The sequence below is a fragment of the Puma concolor genome, chromosome A2 (genome assembly GCF_028749965.1).
Source record: "Puma concolor isolate L17-30 chromosome A2, mPumCon1.1.hap2, whole genome shotgun sequence".
Classification (NCBI taxonomy): Eukaryota; Metazoa; Chordata; class Mammalia; order Carnivora; family Felidae; genus Puma; species Puma concolor.
This window is the reverse complement of record NC_141668.1, coordinates 136,443,085-136,461,201: the sequence shown is the minus strand read 5'-3', so window position 1 is coordinate 136,461,201 and position 18,117 is coordinate 136,443,085. Positions and strand designations below refer to the sequence as shown.

At 39.9% G+C, this 18,117-nt stretch overlaps 1 protein-coding gene across 2 annotated transcripts in view; it reads left to right on the top strand.

Moving 5' to 3' along the window:
• The first annotated feature begins 6,778 nt into the window (after positions 1–6,778).
• The window catches only part of TAFA1 (TAFA chemokine like family member 1), a 506,957-nt gene continuing 495,618 nt past the window's right edge, over positions 6,779–18,117 (top strand). The window contains exons 1-2 of one of the 2 annotated variants that reach the window (XM_086697624.1): positions 6,779–7,242; positions 9,215–9,335. In XM_086697624.1, coding sequence (XP_086553750.1) covers positions 9,218–9,335 — 118 coding nt within the window. In that variant the 5' untranslated portion in view covers positions 6,779–7,242; positions 9,215–9,217. The remainder of the gene's footprint in view (positions 7,243–9,214; positions 9,336–18,117) is intronic. The other variant, XM_025916458.2, reaches the window with a different exon arrangement.

Genomic DNA, 18,117 nt, shown 5'->3' with positions numbered 1-18,117 from the left:
GTGAGAGTGTTGTAAGATGAGGCCGGAGATGTAGACCGGGGTAGGGATACAGAGCCTTCTCAACCATGGTCATGAATATGGGCTTTATTTTAGGCTCAATGGAAAACTACCAAAAGGTTTTTAAATACAAGAGTGGAATGATCAACATGCATCTCAAACACATTGCCTCTTACTGCAGAGTGGGGACTGATAGCTGGGAGGAGCACATATATTAGGAAAGTATTATCATAGTTGATGAAAGATGATGGTTGCCTAAACAAGGGTTGGAATGGAGAGGGCGAGAATGGATAGATTTAAGGCATAGACAGAAAGTCAAAGTAATAGGAAATGACACAATGTGGAAGTTCATAGAGAGGGAGATGGGAAAGACAGTCTTCATTTTTGGCTTGAACCATTCATTGGGATTAGGCAACAGTGATGATGAATACAACTATGGATGTGTGAGTTTTATGAACGAAAGAAATCATTACTGTTTTTATAATTATCATCAAAGCAGTCATTTTCATGACCTTTATGTGCTTATATGTTCATATTCTTGTAATAAAGAGGCCACTTGGTCTCTAACTCACTAGTTTATTTATTACTTTGATCATAGAGAAGAAAGTGAAGCTGTTGTTTCAACTTTCTCTCTGTTCTAAAAGAAAAATAAAGAGATGAGAACTAGAAGAACAAAAGAAATGACCTTGTTCTTTCTTTTTCTTCTGCCTGGAAGACAGACAAGATAAGCAATGAGGAATTATAATTGATAAAGTAATTGTAGAGATAGGCTGCTAGAGGTGAAAAATGAGATTTCTACATGAAGGTTATCTTTCCTTCCAGCCTAAGAAAAATTTTGTCTCCCATTTCCCTTTTCTTACAGTTCCTGAAAATTCTGCCTTATGTATCCAGATTCAAATATAGACCTAAGTATCACTAGTTTTATAGGAAATGATTTAGGTTCTGTTCATTCTTTGTTACTATTAATGATGCTTATTCTCTCTTGAGCAGAATTTGGCTTTTTATTTGTTTCCTTGTTTGCTTTTGTCTTGTTTTTTACCTTGTGGATGCTACGGATTTTTAAGAAATAATTTTCTCTTCTTTGCTAGTTGGAAACTTAGAGTCAAAATAATGCTTTTTGTGTATCACTTGACAGTTTACATTTCATGTTCAAACTTTACATCAGGCTCATCTTTGTTTACTTGGTCTTTTATCTTTATTATGCAAAATGTATTGTTTCTTACTAATACTGCTTATCTGTATTTGGATGATTGGAGCTTAGGTTCTGGGAACTAAAGATAAGTCTGAATCTTAGTTCTTCAATCTTATTAGAGGTGTGATATTAGTTCAAATACTTAACTTCTCTGAAATTTGATTTTCTACCCATAAAATAGAGATCAATAAGATATAGATCTATTCGCAATTTTGTAAGTATTAAATGAGACACTGAATGTAAAGGCTCAGCCAGGGTTTGGTATATAGAAAGAGTCCCCCCCCCAGCCCCCAGCACCCCCAAATAGATATTAATAGAATAGCACTGTCATCATTATTATACAAATTTTTTAATGTTTATTTTTGAGAGACAGAGGGAGACAGAGCACGAGTGGGGGGGAGGGGCAGAGAGAGAGAGAGGGAGACACAGAATCTGAAGCAGGCTCCAGGCTCTGATCTGTCAGCACAGAGCCTGACGCAGGGCTTGAACGCACAAACTGCGAGATCATGACCTGAGCCAAAGTTGGATGCTTAACCAACTGAGCCACCCAGATGCCCCTCATCATTATTATATTTGATTATATTCTTAATTATAATAATATTGTTATTATATATGTCATATATTATATATCATCAATCATCATCAATATTATATATTATCATTATAACTCCTATTCTCTTATTGTACTTCATTTACTTTCTCTTCATCATCCTTTCCTTCTTCTTAGCTTAAATATATTTTGAATCATGGCAGGTGATAAGAGAAATAAGGCAAGTATATACATGCTGTTTAGGTCCCAAAGGTAAGACTGACAACTAGGGATAACTGCTGTGTATCTGGTATAGGGCACATAGGACTGTTTGGTAGACTGGAAAATTTCAGGTGAGTTCTAGAAAAAAAAGTAAAATAATAAAATGATTTATATACACAAATGGAAGAAAGATAACATTATTACTTAGCCAAGGGATAAGGTATATAGCCTTCTCATGATCATGATTTAAAATAGACATTTTCAGCCAATTGATAGGTAGCCCCAGTGACTATAGAAAAAAAGAAATTGGACTTCAGTGCTACAGAAGGCATATAGTTGAGATAGAAAGTACCATGACAATTGTCCTTTTATCCATGCCTCCATTTTCATTAACCAATTGAAATGAAATAAGAAAAAACATCAGGGTTGGGAAATCACAACCAAAATGTGTTATTTCAAGAAATGCGATTTAAATGGTATACATCTAAGCCACTTTAATTTGCATTGGATTGAAACTTGGCATGTTTCTTAGTCCAGATGTAATTTATTTAAATTCCTTTAGTTGTTTTTCAATTTAGAAAATGCATAGACATAAAATCTTGCCTGTCTCAAATTTTTTTCCTGCACATTTGTGAATTAAAATTAGCCAAATTATTAAGTGGACTGTTCTTAAACTGAAGTATGATGGCTTTTATTTCTAATGCTAAGAAGTAAGAAGTGTGGTAATCAGGGGAGTGAGGGATTCTTTCATGGTACTTTATGTCAGGATACAGGAATTAGCCCCTTCAATGGGTTTCCCAAGAAACTTAATAACTAACACAAAGTATAGGTGAGTTTTTTTTTTAAGACTTTTATAATCATTTGGTGAAACAGGGAAGAGTCACACTCCATAGGATATAGTTTTCCACCAAGAAATCCCCTTTGGACATTTCTGTTCTAAGGCCTCTTCCCGAGCCTCTAATATATTTCTGTCTCTGCCTCTCTACCACCCACCATTTTTTTTTTCTCCCTCCTGGTTTTCTCCTTGTCATATCCTCTATCACTCATCCCTCTGCCCACTGCTTCTTATTATACAGGGCAATTCACTGAATATTCTTGGCTATTTAACCATTCTGAGTGTTTTAGCTTTTACCCCCAGTTATTTGCGTCGGTCTTTTCCTCTGAATTAAAGTGGATTTCTCCATGGGGCAGATAAATAGGCTAATGAATAGACTTTTCTCTTCTTTACATAAACAAATGTGTATATACATAGATACTATGTTTGAAATGTAGATCTTTAGGAGTTTGGCCTGAATCATGGTTTGAACACCCAGCTACATAGGTATCTTGAATTAATAAAACTGGATGGGCTAAAAAAAAATGCCGCTGTAGTCCTTGGCCATTTGTAAATACTGTGCCTGCATAAGAAAATGGCTGAGTAGGACACAGCCATGGGCCACATGAGCAATCAGTCTATAACTCCTGGTTTCTAAGAATCCTAAGGGATTCCAGCAGCAACAATCAGTGCTTTGGGTTTATCGCTGCTCTGATTAAAAATAATGATAAAAAAACTTAAAGTCTCCAATGGATTTCTATTGCAAGGAGCTCTGAAAAGGCAGGAACTTGGTTTGATGTGTGTACTGCTGTCTCCACAGAGCTCAGGGCAGTGTATGGACCATAAAAATTCAATTAATACATGAATAATGTACGTTAAAGTCCTCATCAGTCAGAGTAGACTAGGTTATGCTGCAGTAACAAATAGCCCTCAAATCTCACTTGCTTAAAGAACAAAACATTTCTTATTCACTGTGTATATCCATTTTGGGTTGGTGGGAAAAAGGGAAGGCCTGTGCTCTGTGATCGCTCAAGAATCCAGGCTGAGAGTGTCGCTAGTCCCTGTTCATCAAGCAAAGGCAGATGCTGCTTCAACAAATAAATGCTTCAGCCTCAAAAAGACACCATCAATTCTGCAGATACTTCATTGGCCAGAACTTTATGGCCCACTCAACCATAAAGGAGTTCGGATACTCAGACAGTCCTTCTATGGCCAGACGGTAGAAAGACCCAACTTCTTTGAAAGGTGTGAGAATAGTTTTGCTATCACAAAAAAGGTGGGATAATGGACTAAATTGACTTAAATGCCAATATTTGTTGATGCCTATAGTATTAGGACAAATGGTCATTGGCTGCAATACAATGGACTGCAAGGTATTTGGGAGAAAAAACTGGAACTACGTTGATATTCTTGTTCCATCATATACATGTATTGAAAGTCACTTAAGCTTGAAAGAGCAAGTCTTTCTTCCAGTCTTTTTTTGAAAAATTAACAATGCTTATCTGAGTGCCTTGAACATAATCCATTACTATGTCTTTCAAGCTTATTAAATTGAACTAATTTGTAGATAACTATGTTTAGCTTTTATTTAATCCCTAGAAAGGAAGAACATAATGGTTACTTTTTCAAAATGGTAGCCTTTATTAGTAAATGTGAACCTCCTTTTAATTTGAATGCATTAGCATAGCAAAAACAAAACCAAAAAAAAAAAAAATCATAAAGACTACCTTACACACATCTATATTTCAAAAGCCTGGAATGTGCTCAATATATGCTTCTTGAATGAATGAATAATACTTTTTTTGAGACCATCTTAAAGGTAAGGAAATAAGGAAATGTAATGGTTAATTTTGGGGTGTTGTTTTAACCATGAAATATTTTATGAGATGGGTTCTTAAGCCAGATCACTGGAGTTTGAAACCTGCTCTAAGGCTTACTAGCTATATTACCCTGAGCAAGTTTTTAAATCTCCCTGTTCTCCCTCGGGTTACTCATCTTTGAAATGGAGATAAGAATGATAACACTTATCCTATGGAGTTAGTAAAATGGATTAAGTTATACCTTATAAACAACATCATATAGAGTAATGCTACTCATAGCAAAAGTTTAATGCACATTAGCTGCTGCACTGCCATTATTATTTTTTCTTGAGATTGCACTATTGGTGTAAAATTTCTGTAGGTGTCACCAACACAACAATCATGAACCGCTGAAATGAAACACACACTACTAACTAGAACTTTGGTGTTGTTACATATGTAATGTGCAATGGGAAAGACCAGTGGGGAAGAGCTCCGTGTCTGCAGGGCCTCTCCCTCTTTCACTCTGTAAGATGAAAAAAGGGGATGGCTTCCAAAATAGCATGGTGGCAGCTTTGGCCCTTCTTTATGACACCTGCACAAGGCAAGAGCATTCTGCGGTATTTCCAAAGGTTTGTGAACAAGGGAAATTATGGGAACCACTTTGATTTTCAAAAAAAGATGAAAGACTAAACAGTACTGATGAAATTTTGGGGTGATGGTGGGTGGTCTGGGCCGACAGCCAAGACAGAATTCTTGAAGACGTCTTTGGTACAAAAAGGTGATTTTATTAAAGCACAGGGACAGGACCCGTGGGCAGAAAGAGCTGCTCTGGGGTTGTGGCGGGTAAATGATTATATACCCTCAGGTTGGGAGTTAGGGATAGAGTTAAGTCTCTAAGGTATTTTGGAAGCAAGGTTTCAAGGACCTTGGGCTAGCTGTTGCTAGGGAAACGCCATTTATTACTGTTGAATACAACCTCAGTCATGAGACCCTATTTCGGGGGGCCATAAGCTTGGAGTATGATTGACATCACATATCTCGGGGTAGTTGAGACAAAGGAAGCAGACTTACAGGATCCCGGAGGTTGGGATAATGTTAACCTAAGATTCCCTTTTGCCCCAAGCAAAGTGTCCTCATCAAGGCAGCTGAGCTCCTAGAGGGAGGTCACTCTCCTGGTGTCAAGGACTTGTCAATGGGCTATAGGCAGTAAAGGAATTCAGTTTTTAATTTGCAGTAGTTTCCCACATTACCATGGCAAGCACTTAAACCCCCTTCCTCTGTTCTTGGGTAGCCAGGAGTGTCTGAGGAATATCACACATTGTTCCACCTGGGAGGCGGGCGTGCCAGCCTGTTTTTGCCCTCAGCTTGTCCCATGCTCCCTCATCAGTATGACCTGTAACAGTGGCGACCACATTGGTTTTGTTCTCTGCCTTGTCCAAGTGTCTAACACATAGTAGGTGCTTTATAAGCAATTCATGAAATAACTGAATGAGTATTTCTGAGAATCAGTGCTCATGCAGTCTGTAAGTGAAAACTAGGTCAACTTGCGAGCGTGTTGATGTTCAGGTACAATCACACTATGTTTCCAAAGGAGAGAGTGTCCAAAGCATAGTACTAGAAACAAAATATCCAATTTCTGAGTGTTTTCTCTCCCCACACCAGCATGTTATTAGAGCGAGAGGGAAATTTTTTAAAAAATGCCTTGAGCATACTTATTTGTCATAACCCAGGCTTTGGTGCTGAAAATGACATGTTTCTATTTATTAAACATGTTCAAAAACCTCAGAAGGTTTCTATCGGGCTTATGCATATATTGTATTCCAAGTATACCATATTCCCAGATTTAGCTGCCAAAACCATCGACAGACTTACATTTGTATAAGCCTAACAATATTTTTGGTTAACGTACTGGTTCAAAGAACGTGAAGAGGTAAGAAATGGCTCGCAGTTCACTTTCGCATTTATTGTTACAAGTCTAACCCCCATTAACACTATCAATATTAGCAGAATGCTTTCTCTTTTGTTTCTCCTTCCCTCTTCACTCTTTTGGCAAATGAAAGGCATCAGTAATAGCTCTACATAACATACCAGGCAATACAGTGTTAAAGTGCTGCTTGAGTTGTTGAAGAGTTAGTGGGCAGGCATTACAATTCACTGTAGCTGTAATAGAGGGTAATGTCACTTTAAGACATGTGATACTTTACAGAGGAGGGATGTATCGAAACAGACTACCAGACTACTGCTACTTACAGCACCCGTATAGCAGCCCTGCTCCTGCATTTTGCTGCCTTACTCTGCCCTGAATGCACAGGACCGGGGATGGTCCGTCATTAACTGTAAACTGACTCTCATCAGGAAACTGCACATTATTCCACCATCCCTTCAAAGGTCTCATCAGGCAGAGGTGACGCCAGGAGATGATTTAAAGGTGAAAATGACAAGGTTTCCACCCCTCAAACCTTGGCTCCTTTTCTGACAATACAGTCTGAATGCACCCGATGTCTTCTTTACTGTGGAAATAGCATCGGAAGAAAAAACATATTTTTTAATCCTGATAAAGAAGATTATTGGGAAGCTCTTTTTTTTAAAAAAAAAATCTCCAATTGTGCACAGATGGATTTTAGAAAGTGTTAGAGCTTTCCAATGAACACTAATAGAGTACTCTGCTCTTGGCTGGATTTTTCAGGTAAGAAGCCTCTTTAAGGATTTAAGATTCAGAAAACAGATTTGTAACCTATTCAGTCATATCTAGAGAACTATGTAAGGCTGGATGCATTATTTTGGTGGAAGACACTTATTAACATGGAGACAAGCTCTTGGTGAGAGTAAGCCATGAGAGTGATAATGCACGAGCCTTGGAAGTGATGCTAAGAATGAAAGAAAGTTAAATTAAAAAAGGAAAAAGAAGGAAAATACTGCAAATGTGAAGTCACAGTAATCTTTTTAAGTGCTAAAATATATGTGGGTGAATAAATGAGCAAGAGAAAGCACAGTCATTGAAAAACTGTTAAGTTTTGATTGTGGTAGGCTTTTTGAAAGTTGAGATGAATTCCTAGTGCATTTTAACTGAAATTCACAAGTAGTCAATGCATGCCACAGTCACCTCTATTTTGTCTTTCTACAATTTGCAGGGTATTTGAAAAAGGCCCCCAAACGCATTCATTTCAAGGTTCACAAAAGGGGTGTTGCTATTTATCTCTGCTGAAGAGAATGCATCTATGTTATATTGATAGTTCTGAAGACAATGAAGCTAAATCTGTTGTCTACAAAAGTAAACAGTGGGCAGTGAAAGTAATTATAAAGTCAATGGTCCATCTGAATCACAGAGTGAGGCATGAAAGGCACCATGCTGTTGCAAATAATGTTTTCCTACTTTGCACTTAATTATGGTTGTCACCATTTGTCTATTATAGTCCTAAACCCTTCTTAAAGACTGCATCTCTCTCCTAAAGCCCATAAATTATCTTCTATTATGTCTGTATATACATATGTGTGTGTGTGTGTGTGTGTGTGTATCTATATATCTATATCTTTCTGCTTTCTGAACATCACAGTTTTTGAAAGAGTGCCAATTTCCGTGAATAAAGAAACCACACTGGGAGGTCACTAGCAGATTTAAATGTATAGTTGAAATACTTGTAGTGTGTAATTTGACAGTAGAAAATGTTAAAAAGGAACAATCTGGGTTCCGGAGCTCTAAGAGAAAAGCATACACTTAACTGGATTCTTGTAGAGAAAATGCTTCCATATCACTGGCTGAGTAAGGACGATGCTTCAAGTTTGATTAATTTGGCAATATGAAATGCAGCATAAGGTGTTGTTTAAGAAATTGGACAATATGTAGCACAGTTGAGTCTCTGTAGCTCCTAAGATCCTTATAGGTGCAGATAAGACTGTCAAAGTTTCAGCGCCTGAGAAAAGGTACATGTTCATCCATAAATACATACACCACCTGTATATGCATATTCATCAACACTATACAACACATGCCACAATGGGATCTTAGAAGGCAAAGCAATATTGTAAATTATGGCTCGCTCTAGGATAGAAGCATAGATGTTGCATCTGAAACTCATTTTGGCTGAAGACAATTCCTTCTGATTCTAAGTCCAGCCAGAAAGACCGGTTCTATCAGGAGATTACAACATGCCTCTGAGAAATGATTACTTAGTTTAGAAGACAGCAGAATGATTAAAAATTCATGACTGTAGAATTAAAAAAAAAAAAGAATCCACTCTTTCCTTTCAGGCTTATGTCAGACTTACAATGAAGTTAGAAGGAACAGGAGTCTGCAGCTTTTCACTGCCTGGAATAACTATAGTTTAAAGATCATTGCGCAAAACAGGATGTATAGTCAGGATACTATGTTGCAAACTGCCTAACCCAAAGGCAAAAACTTGAATTTATTTCTGTGTTTTGGCAAGCCTTGGAGTTGGGTTTTGCAGAATTTCAAAAAGAATTCACGATCTCTTGGAGAGAGCTTTCCCTCAGTCCCACTTCATGGCATGACCTCTGCTGGGTTATTAATTCCAGCCAGCAAAGTAGCAAAGGGGACATGACGTCTGAGACCCCCCCCCCCTCCTTCTTTCATCATTGGGACTGACTGAGCTGGGGGCTTGAAGCTGGAGGTAATCCTTGCTGTCTCATGTTGTCTTTAGAGGATGGCAATGGTCTCTGCAATGTCCTGGGTCCTGTATTTGTGGATAAGTGCTTGTGCAGTGCTCCTGTGCCATGGAACCCTTCAGCACACCTTCCAGCAGCACCACCTGCACAGACCAGGTAAGTCGGAAGCTGGCTCCAATGCAGCCTCCAGTCTCGCTGCTGTCACCTTAACAGATGGTGGAATGTAAGTGACAGAAAGTGCTATGATGCGGGCAGCTTGCCTCTGAATTCCAAGACATATTGTTGGCTGGATGCTTGGGGGGGATCCTAAAATGCCTTAGAGGTATTTCTATTAATTTCTCAGGAAAAAAACAAAGCAAAACAAAAAAAGGTCTTCGCTGAGATCTCCCTTCCCTCTTCCTCACGCCTTAAAAAGTAGAAGTCATGGTTTTTTGGGGTACTTTGGCCAAGAGCAAAATATTCTGCACAAGGGGGGATAACTTGCAAGACTTGAGGATTTTTTAGAGGCAAAACATGATCTTTGCTACCAATAAAATAATGTGTATATATTCCTGGGATAGTCTATCTAAGTGTAGATACTCTAATGTCGGTGTCTATGCAGCTCAGAATTTTGGGGGGATGTATGTGCCAAAATTAACTTTGGAAGTAGTTTGTCAATGAGAAAGAAATTTAAAAATAACTTACTATTTCTTGTCTGGTTTAATTTGTCTCCTTTCCTTTCTCCCTTCACTTTCTGTTCTTCCAGTTTGTTCGGCGGCTTTTTTTTTTTTTTCTCTCTCTCTTTCTTGACACTTTCAGGAACACGTTGCCTGTAGCCTGATTTTCCCCCCATGTTGAATTTTGATTTCCGGACGCATTTTTCTTTCTTTGCCTTTCTGTTTCAAGTACATTTCTCATCCTTCCATGGCCTCACTCTTCAGTCTGGATTTTTTTTTTTTTTTTTTCTCCTTCTTTGCCTTTCTCGTTACTGTCCCCCAGCTCGATTGTCCTTACCCTCCCTGGTTGTCTGAAAAGATTTCTTTCCACATTCTGTTTAATTTCAGCCTTTGCGTTGGTTTACTCCCCCCTCCACCTGCGCCTGTTCCCCCCCCCTCCTCCCCCCCACCCTCATCTCCAAGTCCCGGCTGGGGTGGGGGGGGGGGGACTAGTTGCGCGGCAAGCTCCAGATCCTCAGTTCTGAAACGCTCCCAGCCCTCCAGCCCCTCTCCAAATTCTTCCTGGCCTCCTCCCAAACGTTCGGCTCGTTCCAGCTGCGCGGTCCAGCGTCCACGCCTTAGCCTTTCCCTGGCTCCGCAAGCGGCCTGGGCACCAATCCTGGGCTCCTGGGCACAGTCGTCCAGCAACATCTCCCGGGGCGCCGCTTGCTGCCTCCCCCGGCTGATTCCGGGCTGCTGGCAGGAAGGAGCGCGCGAGGGTGCAGCCCTGGGTTCTCCCGCGCGCCCGCACCGGGCTGCAGGGGAGCGCGCGAGCCGCAGGAGCCGGGCCACCGTGGGAGGAGGGGGAGGGGGCGGGGGCGGGGGGAGGGGCTGGGGGCGGCCTGAACCCCGGGCTGCGTCTGGGCCCCAGCCACCCTCACTCCCCACGCCCCGGGTCTGGGAGGGAAGGCGAGCGGGCGCTGGTGCCCCTGCAGGCGGGCGTAGAAACCGCTCTGCCGCCCCTGCCGCGCGCTCGCATTTCTGCCTCGTGGGTCCTGAACCCCGAGCGGGGACCGCCACACCCCCAGGCTTCCGCGCCGAGGTGGAGGAAGAACAAACGTAGGTTTTGGAATCTTCAGGTTAGTCAGTTAATCGCCAGTCTGTTGTGGCGAAAATGCTTTTGACTTGTTACAGCCGTACAAATAACGCGGGAAATCTTCATGCATTGTAATACTGAACAATAAGACTTCCTAACAGACGTAACTGTTGTGATTGTTTCAGGCACAGTGTCACGTTGTCTTAGTCCCCATGCAAGTAGGTTCTGCACCCCACCGCCCCAAACGTAGCGCTGCCCTCCCTCCCCCCCACCCCCCATCCTGTTGCCCAGGAGACCGAAGTTCTGAGGGATCTGGTGACTAGTGCGAGAAGGCACAGCCAATAACTGCCAATGGAAGTCAGGACGGTCTGATGTCACCTCCCTGCCCTGTTTCCCAGGGAGGGGGTAATGCCTCCCAGGGCACAGAATGGCCATGCCAGGTAGCCTCTTTGAGGAGGTCTGAACGGTTTTCCATAATTTGTGAAAACTTCCAAGCTATGTTAATTCCTGGACTCTTTTAAATTGCAAACCCATTCTGAAGGGTGGCCCCCGGCAGAGGCGATCGGTGGTGTCCTTGGTTGGTGTGGAGCTCAGGCCGGTCCTCCTGTCTGTGACTTAACATCAGATGGCATGACCTTGGGAAAGTCACTTTTCTTCTCTGAGCCCAGTTTCCCATTTAGGGATATTATGGGGGCGTAAATAAAATCGTCTTTGCGGAAGTGCTTTGCAAACCTGTGAAGCTCTTCATAAATATCAGCGATTACTGACGTGTCCCCTTAATGGACTGCAAAGGTACTTGTCAGAAACGCTGAATGAGTCAAGTTTTGCTGTGCACACAGCTAATAATCCACCTGGGACAAAAATCTCATTTTACTCTTGTGAATGTTTTTTGTTTGTTTGTTTTTTTAGCTCTTTGATACCTGGCTAGAATATATCACCAATTGCCATGTGTCTGTTACACTCAGTTTGTATAGTTGTGAAATATAGTACGCTTTGCAATGCGCGCTTTCACTTAGACTATCTCCGTTAATCAGTTAATACATGAGGTTTTTTTGGCCAGGGGTTATGGCCATGCTACTTGTAAGTAAATCCTTAGGGGGCTTGTTATCAAAACATTATAATCTTAAACTGAGAAACATTAAGTTCTGACTAAAATGAAACTCAGTGTTTGTTTTCTCCACTGTCGACTGATAGAAGTTGCTTATCATCATCCATGCGTGGTTGATCCGTGTGTCAAATACCCTAAGAAATTTTAGTGCCCAAACCAATTTCAACTCAAGTGCTTACACATTTGAGATCCATTTCGGATTCATTGATGAAATTAAGAAACTATATCTACTCCTTCCTCGATGCAGAAAGATTCAAATGATATCAGAGTGAAAGTCCAATTGTTCTACGTAATAGGTTTATTCAACTTTCTTGGGTTTTCAACAATAGCTGTGAAGATTAAAGCGATAGATCTTGGACATAGCAATATTCTAGATTCTTTCAGTCAGAAATACAATCTCCTTTAATACAATCTGTTTTGATTTTAAGAGTAAATATATGCTTTTCGTGATGAGAGTTGTGATGTTTCCCTTTGTGGGCCTTAAATCTTCAGGGACACTAATGAAATGTGCGTGAAAACAAGAGAGAAATCAGGACCGGTTATCTGTGACAATCCACCCCTAAATGAGCAAATAAATAAATAAATAGCTGGATAAATGAGCAAAAAGGAAAAACATAATCTCATTTTCTCCAATCAGTTAAAACAAGTGACATGATGAGAAAAAATGAGACACCAGGCAGACCCTGAGCTTTGCCACATTTGCCTAAGCTTGAAAAATCGCCTCTTTCATAAAGCAGGAGCAGGCAGACACAGCGTGCATACCAAGTATCCGGGAAATGTGAAAAATGACAAATCTTTCCCTCAGAGCCCTGAGTGGGGGAGAGGGAAGGCTTTACAGCTGCCTCCTCACCTGCTTAGGAGCGGCTGGTCCCCCTCTTGCCAGCCTCTTACCGGCAGCCCCTTCGCCATCCCTTACACAGGAAGATTGATGGTCTTCCCATCCTAAGTAGCCAATTTCAGTCTCTCAAGAAATAATCCACTACACTGACAGATGAGTGGAATTTGACGCGACGTTCCCCTTGTCAGACTGTGCCGCACCTGGATGGCACCAGCCGGACAGGGTCCTGTAGGGGAAATGGTTGGAGATTTGGGCCAATTTCTGCTGTCAAAACATGAAATCGGGACAATGTTTTTGCGAGCCCGTGAATTGGAGATCTGTCTTCTCAGTACAGTGGGTTAGTACACAAACAGAATCAGAGTAGGTTAACTGGAAAACGGGCTGTTTTTAATAGGTTTCCCTGTAGACCCAAAGTACTTTCTCTTTTCCGTATTTCTGGTATTAGGAACACACCATTTATTTTCACTTACTCACTAGTTAAGGAGGATTAAAATAGTCAGTCAAATGGAAGTGAATTTTAAAAGTACACAAATGTGTGAAATGAGCTGTACGTTAACAGATTTGTAATGTCAATATTTTAATATTTGGTCAAACCAAGTTTTTATTTTGGTAATGATGTCGGAAATTGCCATGATAACTTGAAGAATACCTGTGCCCTTATACACACACACACACACACACACACACACACACACACGCAGACACACGCACATGCACACACACACACATAATTTTATAAAGGAAGACTAAACAACGAAAACCCAAAAGTGGTGTTCTCTTGTTTCAGGTAATTAAAAAAGACAGCTTCAACTCTTTGTGATCGTTAGTTATTGTGTAACAGGTGAAAAAGGATGAATGGTTCGCTGGACGTAACTATCTAAATTTAGAATTAGTTTTTCTCCCTTATGGATATATGAATTATGACAGTAAGTTTAATGGTTACTTAATTTCGAGTGTGTGGGTATGTGTGTGGGGGGTTGTTCTTGAAACTTAATGAAATATGGATCATTTCAAAATACTTTAGTAAGAAAAGATCCTTGGGATTCTTTAGTAATTTAAAATTATAAAGATAAATTACATGAGACAAGAAGTTTTAAGTGCCTAATGAATCATTTATTCTTGAGTCGCTGCTATTGTATTGACAGGTGTATATGGAAATGATATATGGAAAGATTACACTTAATAGAATTGTCTATGTAACTCATACTTGGCCTGATTTAAAACTGTATTAAGCAAAACTGTGTATTTAGAGGTATTCGTTTATGACTTAATGATTACATAGGGAATATCACCATCCATTTAAAAGTGTGGTGTTTTTGGTTAAAATATTAAAAAGCTTTCTCGTATATCTTATACTTGTTTTTACCTTACTATTCAATATTACTGTACTGAAAGTTGCTTAAGGAATATGCATTAGAATACCCTGGCACATTACAATAAAGCATTGTTTTACAATTATAATATAAAAGAAATTGTCAGAACAACAGTGGTTGCATGTTGGCTTTTTAAGAATTTGTACCACTACTGGATTGCTAAGTGTAGCGAATTGACCTGAGGATTAGAGCAGACAGGTTGTTATTTGGTGTAGGCTTGTGCTAGTGATAATCCATTGATCATCTGATTGATGATATTGACCTTGTCTCAGAGTCAGCTGTGGACATTTGATAAGACTTCAAATTATCCAAACCAAGTAGAGATGCAAATAAATATTTCCTGTTAATCTCATGAATTTATAGGAGAATTATTACAGTGCTATATGAATATTGTTATTTATGTGAGCTCGAGCCTATGGCCTCCATTCATAGTTAAGGAAAATAAATATTATACCACACTGAAAACAAGTATTTAGGAGTGGCCCAAATGAACATTAGAGTTCAGTTGTCAATTTCTTAAAGTTCATTTGAGATGACAACTTGAACTTTTTGAAAAACTGTTCCAGTTTTAAGCTGTGTGAAAATCTCAAAGTTTGATTGTATACCTTGGTATACGATTTTTTTGAAAACAATTCGGCAGTGTGTCCCAAAGTGTAAAACATGCGGATCCTACGTAATTCCATTTTGGTATGCTTATCCTAAGAAAACGATTGGACAGGTTTAGAAAAGTGAATGTTAGGATTTTGTTAATTTAACGGCAAATAGTTAGAGGAGAGTTTTATCTCCGTCAAAAGGAGTTTGGTAAAGTAAGTCATTGTACACCTGAACAGTGGGATTCAATGTAGCCACTGCAAAGGGTGAGATGGATTTATATGCACTGTTAAGGAAAGATGCCCATGATGTACTGCTGAGTGAAAAAAACAAGGAACGAAATATACAGTTTCAAAACAATTTTGGAAAAAATATTAGCGCAGGCATAAAATAATGTCGGAAAGTATATAAACATTCCCTATATAGTGTTAGTTAAACCTAGTATTAGGCTAGAATGACTTAGACTTTTTATTTCCTATACTTACGTGTTTTATGGATTTGTTTTTAATGTGGGTATACATTACTTTTTTAAAAGAAACTTAAAATATTAGCTGTAGAGAGTTTTATGGTAAAATTAGAAATGTATTGGGGCGCCTAGGTGGCTCAGTTGGTTGAGCATCCTACCTCAGCTCAGGTCACGATCTCATGGGTCATGGGTTCGAGCCCTGCGTGGGGCTCTGTGCTGACGGCTCAGAGCCAGGAGCCTGCTTCAGATTCTGTATCTCCCTCTCTCTCTGCCCCTCCCCTGCTCTGTCTCTCTCTCTCAAAAATAAATAAACATTTCTTTTAATTAAAAAAAAAAAGAAATGTATCACACTGATCCTAGTTTAAGGAGAAAGAAAAACAAAATTGGCATGAGGCCCTTTTCCTTTTTAGAGCCTTAATCCAATAAAATGTTTAGGCCAGCATTTTCCAGTTCACAAAATGCTGTACCCTCACGATGCTCCTTGGAAAAAAGCTGTTCAGTGTTGGGGCAGTACTGACTGTCTGGTATGTTCTCCTCTCGGAGATTTGCAGTGCATGCAATGTATATACAAGCTCTGGAAAGATTTGCAGATAGGAAACTTGATTGTGTTGAACTAAAAATTTCCAAACACTTTTATTTTACTCGGGCAATGTCTCAAGTATCTATTCTTATCACATGCATTGAGAAGCGTGACCCGAAATAATTCTAGAAACCTGTGCTATTCATCTTCTTATCTCTCACTTTTAGTAAGGAATTTCAAACATAATAGGTGCTCAGAAAATAGTTGTTACGTTATTAAGTGAAGAAGGAATGAATGTTCTGGTAAAATCTGAACCTCTCCCTCATTTGTTACTACTTGTGTGTGAGTGTGTATGTATGGATGGATGTATATGTATATGTGTGCATGTTTGCCATTCAGAGATACCTCAAATGGAGAGTGGTGTAAACATTAAATTGTCAGTATAGCATATGTGTGTGTGCGTGTGTGTATTTTTTACAATATCTTTGTGTAGCTTTTTACTCTATTTAATATTTGACAGCACTTCCATTAATCACAATAATCCAAAGAATGTGCTTAGGGATGTAGTACAAAATTAAATCCCTAAGGTTTTCAGTCACAGCATGGGTTTTTTTCCTATGGATTTAGAAAATATTGTAAGTGTGGTCTTCAGGGACTGAAGAGAAACTTCACTTAGCAAATAAGGGAAGGCCTTCTGCTCTCAAATTGTTTGATAGCAAGAGAAAAATTCACTTCATCTTTGTAGCAGGGAGAAAATAACAACAGACAGCAATTTTCCTTTCTTTGGGGTAGAAAGAAAATGAATTATTTTGTTAACAATTTGTGTAAACTAATTGGATTTTTCTAAAGATAATGTCTTCAAAGCACTTAGGGGACCATGTTGGCGCACTATTTCTTTCTCCTTCCCCCATCTTTATATAATAAAGGTTCAGAGAAAGAAAAGACAAATGATATAATCATAGCAATTTTCTCTCAGAAGATGGATGGATATGCTGAGTGATGTGGCTATTCATTAAGCAGATTCTTCCTCCATGCAGGGAAGGAGTCAAACCAAATCTCACCCAGAGTCCAGAAGGGAGGAAGAGCCCCATCCTCAGCCAAGGTCATTGTTCTGCTCTTGCCATCACCTGTATTTACCTTTACTGTGTCCTGACTAGACCTACTCTTTTAGGCATGCTTCTGTTTTACCCAAGAATAAATGCAAGCTGAGTCTGTATACACCCAAAGGCATGTGTGTGTGTGTGTGTGTGTGTGTGTGTGTGTGTGTGTGTGTTTCCCCCGAAAGTAGATGAAGAATGGATGGATTGAGTCATAGGCTCTGAAGTGACTACAGTATGTCAGCCCCCAGGTTTAGATGAGCTACCACACAGTAGGAGGAAAAAGCACTTCAGTGCTCTTGAAATTGATAATATATCTTAGATTAGGGTCAGCAGGCTGGCAGATCATACTTCTCACTGAATAAATGTTGTGTAAATATTCAATAGGTATTTTTTTATCAACTAGGCAAGAACTTTACATCCTTTAAGAATGCGTATACTGGTGGGAAAACACCACATTAAGCCTTTTTTGTATGGAATGGTAATGAGAAAGGAGCCGCAGAGTAGGGGTAGGATACTGGAGCATTGAGATCTCCCATAAGTTGTCGATTGCAGGCCTCCAGTAAGAGGGTGGATGGAAACAATGATTTTCGTATTTTGTATAGATGTCCCAAAGAGGCCATCGGTGCATCCTGCAAACATAAAGTATATTCTTGTCCATCATAGATGGACAAGGCAAATACCTTCATAGACCAGTTAACAAAAATGATTGGATCCGCCTAGGGGCCAGACATTACAAAATGGTGACAACCATAGCAGCTCAAGAGCACGTGTGCATCTAGAGGGCACATTGCATCCTTAGCTATGCCCAAAATGGGCTCAGTGTGACCAGATCATCCGAAAGATCAAGGCACGCTGGGAACTTAGAATCTTATGTGTAATTTCCTTATCTTTTAAATGTCAGGTGGTCCAGACAAAACTTGACTCACGGCTGTATCCCACCTGTAGGCTGTTAGCGTCTGACCTCAGACAAGATTATCTCCACCTCCAACATTTTTTGATTTCTAATGAATTTCTCAAATCCTTTTATGCAAGAAGGGTAGAGAAAGGTGAAGGCAGTGGGGCTAAAAGGGGAAATTCTATGCACATCTCTCTTGGCTTGCTTTAAAATCATGCCTGCAGTTTTGGCCTCTCCTGACTTATCCCCAACATGCCTAAAGCATTGAGTCTCTGGGCATTTTGTATACAGCTACTAACTGGTATCCCTGGGACTC